Source organism: Propithecus coquereli, unplaced genomic scaffold (genome assembly GCF_000956105.1).
Source record: "Propithecus coquereli isolate 6110/MARCELLA unplaced genomic scaffold, Pcoq_1.0 Scaffold442, whole genome shotgun sequence".
Taxonomy (NCBI): Eukaryota; Metazoa; Chordata; class Mammalia; order Primates; family Indriidae; genus Propithecus; species Propithecus coquereli.
In genome coordinates, this window is record NW_012150197.1 from 879,331 (window position 1) to 882,558 (window position 3,228).

At 59.3% G+C, this 3,228-nt stretch overlaps 1 protein-coding gene across 2 annotated transcripts in view; it reads left to right on the plus strand.

Annotated features, from left to right (window-relative positions):
* Positions 1–648: 648 nt before the first annotated feature.
* The window catches only part of YTHDF1 (YTH N(6)-methyladenosine RNA binding protein 1), a 27,477-nt gene continuing 24,897 nt past the window's right edge, over positions 649–3,228 (plus strand). The window contains exons 1-3 of one of the 2 annotated variants that reach the window (XM_012654638.1): positions 649–958; positions 1,105–1,129; positions 2,111–2,190. In XM_012654638.1, the coding sequence (XP_012510092.1) occupies positions 932–958; positions 1,105–1,129; positions 2,111–2,190 (132 nt within the window). In that variant the 5' untranslated portion in view covers positions 649–931. Of the gene's footprint in view, positions 1,130–2,110; positions 2,191–3,228 lie in introns of both variants that reach the window. The other variant, XM_012654637.1, reaches the window with a different exon arrangement.

Below are 3,228 nucleotides of genomic sequence, written 5' to 3' on the forward strand. Positions count from 1 at the left end.
GGCCCAGATTTGTCGGCGGGGCGTCAGAAGTCCTTCCTGGCCCTGAGCCAGAGGAAACGCCCAGCCTGCTTTCCCCACTTTAGGCAGGTGGGGCCCTGGGAGCCCGTAATGAGCGGCCTGGAGCAGGTCCTCCCCGGGGCTGAGGGGCTGCCGGTGCCGCTTCCCCTCACATGCAGTGGAGCCCGCCCACCTGATGCCCAGGCTTGGAGTGTTTCCTGGGCCCACTGCGGTCCCTGCTGCCGCCGTCCACCCGCTCAGTGCCTCCACCCGGGCCTGCCGTGGGGAAAACTGCTCGACGCCCGACACCCACCCTGAGCCGCAGTGCGGGGGGCTCGGTGTGGCGGCCCCAGGCGGGGACCCTGCATCCGGGCTGCGGGCATGAGCCAGCCCTCTTCGCGCGGCGAGGGACAGGCGCACACCTGGCCGCGTACCTGGCCGCTTCCCGCCCGGAACCGCGGCCCCGCCGCCCGGACCCGCGATCCCGCCGCCCCGCCGGACACGCCCCACGTGACTTCCCAGGCTCGTCCCTCCCCCTGCTGCGGCCCAGGCCCGGCCGCGCGAGACTGGGACCCGGGCGCGAAATCCGTCCCATAGGGGGCAGCGCGCAGGCGCGGCGCGTGGCGTCCTGGCGACGTTCCCGACCTGCCCCGCGCGCGCTGACGTCGCGCAGCCTCTTCCCTTCCGTCGCTGCCGCCGCCGCCGCTGCCGCCATTGGAGTCGGTGCCTTCTCAGCGCGTCCGCGTCCGCGTCCCGGCTCGCCGCTGCCGCCCGCCTGCGGCCCGCGCGCTTTGCAGGCCCTGCCTGGCCAGCGCCCCGGGACTTGGCGGCGGGGCCCGGGGCCGCGCGAGCGGGGGTGACAGACCCGGCCTCTCGGGGAGGCCCGAGCCGGCGGGCGCCCCGGCCCCGCGCCGCGCCGCGCCGTTCATGAAGCATGTCGGCCACCAGCGTGGACCCCCAGGTAGCGGAGCCGGGCGCGGGCCGGGCGGGGTCTCGGGGCCGGGGGCGTGTGTGAGCGTGCCGCCCGCCGCGGGTGCTCTGGTCGGTAACTTTGTGTTTCCTCCCCCGGTGCGTGCGGCTCCCGCGCCTCGGCCCGCGGCGGTGCAGCGAACAAAAGGACAGGATAACAAAGGTGAGCGCGGCCCGCACGCCGGGCGGGCTGGCGGGAGGGCGCGGGGAAGGCCGCGTCTGGAGCGGAACCTCGCTCGCTCCGCGGCTGCGGGACGGGAGACGGGAGGTGTGACGTTTCCGGGAGGTTTGACAGGTCTCAGCAGGGCCCTCACGGAGAAGGAACTAAACGGGAGCTCGGGGTGGTGCCACAGCCCTTCTCCCCGGCCAAGAGCGTGGACTCGATGGGGCGGGGAGGAGGCAGGGACGGGCCCGGTGGACGCGGCCGAGAGGGCCGCAGGGCTGCGCGACCCGCCTCCTGCCGCCCCTAGGGCCGCTGGCGGGGAGAGGCCGTCGGGCCGGGTGGTTACAGCCCTGTTTTCTGAGTCTGTCATTTCTTGTGCTATTTCGGCTTGGGGTAAACCCCCAAAGCTCACTCCCGGGAGAACCTGTAAGTGACACTTCCCGTTTACTTGGAAGACTGTTCGTTACCTCGGGTGTAACAAGCACGGTGCATCGTGTTTTAAGACGAGAAGGCCCGGCGCTTTATTTACCGTTCTTTTTCTGGCCGGACGCTGTAACGGTGCAAGGGATGAGCCTCAGAAGGTCGCTCCTCAGCCCTTCCAGCCGTCCCCTGGCCTCGGTTCTCCACCGTGTTTGGGCTTTCGGAGGCTCCACTCTCCATCTGCAGCAAGTGGATCTCAGACCGTGGTGTCTGTTTCACCACGGTTATGACTTCCTTGCATTGTATTGTTTGGGCCTATACTTTGTTAATATCTCACCAAATTGTGATTAAATCTCTATTAAAAATGTAGCCTGGTTTATTTAGAGTTCTGCATCAGCATTCTAATTAGTGTGTAAACATCGGTTCTATACTGATTGTGCCCATTTTAAAATAAAAGTATAATTTTTACTAGAAACAGATGGAAGGAGACTTTACTTTGATTACCATGCTTAAAAGTAACGTTCAGATTTGAAGGTAATGTTTTGCAACTTCTTGTTCTAGTACAAAATGGTTCTTTGCATCAGAAGGATACAGTCCATGATAATGACTTTGAGCCCTACCTTTCCGGACAATCAAACCAGGTGAGTTTATTTTGTTAGCATATTTTATTTTTAAATTGGTTTTATGTGTTTTGTAACACACTTTTACTGTCATGTTCTGATTTTTAAGTCATTCTAAACAACAAAGAGGCAGACTGTAAAGTGTTAGAAGTGATAGAGCTAACGAACTTGCTTTGAAAACTTGCTTCTCGTTAAACTCCGGCGTGAGTGTGATGAAGACGGCTTTCTCTCGGGAGGAAGTAACCTCCCACAGGCTGGGATGCAGACACTTCTGTTTGGCTCCAGTCTTTGCGGGTCAGTGACGTGGTACCTTTGACAGAGTGGAGGTATGTGTGTTTGTCTGAATCTTTATAGGGTGTTATTTTTAGTAGCTCTGTGTGATTGGAATTCTGGTCTGGGAGAGCAGCTAAGAGCTGGATTTGGAGCCGGATGCCCTGGGTTTGAGTCTTAACTCTGTCACTCACTGACTGACTGTGTGACCTGTGTCAAGTGGCTTGCCTTCTCTTGCCTCAGTTTCCTTTTCTGTGAAACACAAATAGCAGTAATTTTCTAGAATGGTTGGGAGGATGACCTCAGATGGTGCACATAAGGCGCCGGCCCACAAAGTACAGTATAGGGTCTGTTTTCTTAGGCAGTTCAGGGGTTCTCTGATTTGGCACTAGGTACATTTTGGACCAGAGCATTCTTTGTTTTGGGGCTGTCCTGTGCATTGTAGGGTGTTTGGCAGCCTCCTTCACCTCCACCCACTGGATGTCATTAACAGCTCACCCTTTGCACCCCCATGCCCAGTTGTGGCTACCAAAGATGTCTGGCAGATGTTTCCTGGGGAACAAAATTGCTCTGATTAAAAACCACTGGTAGGCCGGGCGCGGTGGCTCACGCCTGTAATCCTAGCTCTCTGGGAGGCCGAGGCGGGCGGATCGTTCGAGCTCAGGAGTTCGAGACCAGCCTGAGCAAGAGCGAGACCCCTTCTCTACTAAAAATACAAAGAAATTAATTGGACAACTAAAAATATATAGAAAAAATTGGCCGGGCATGGTGGCGCATGCCTGTAGTCCC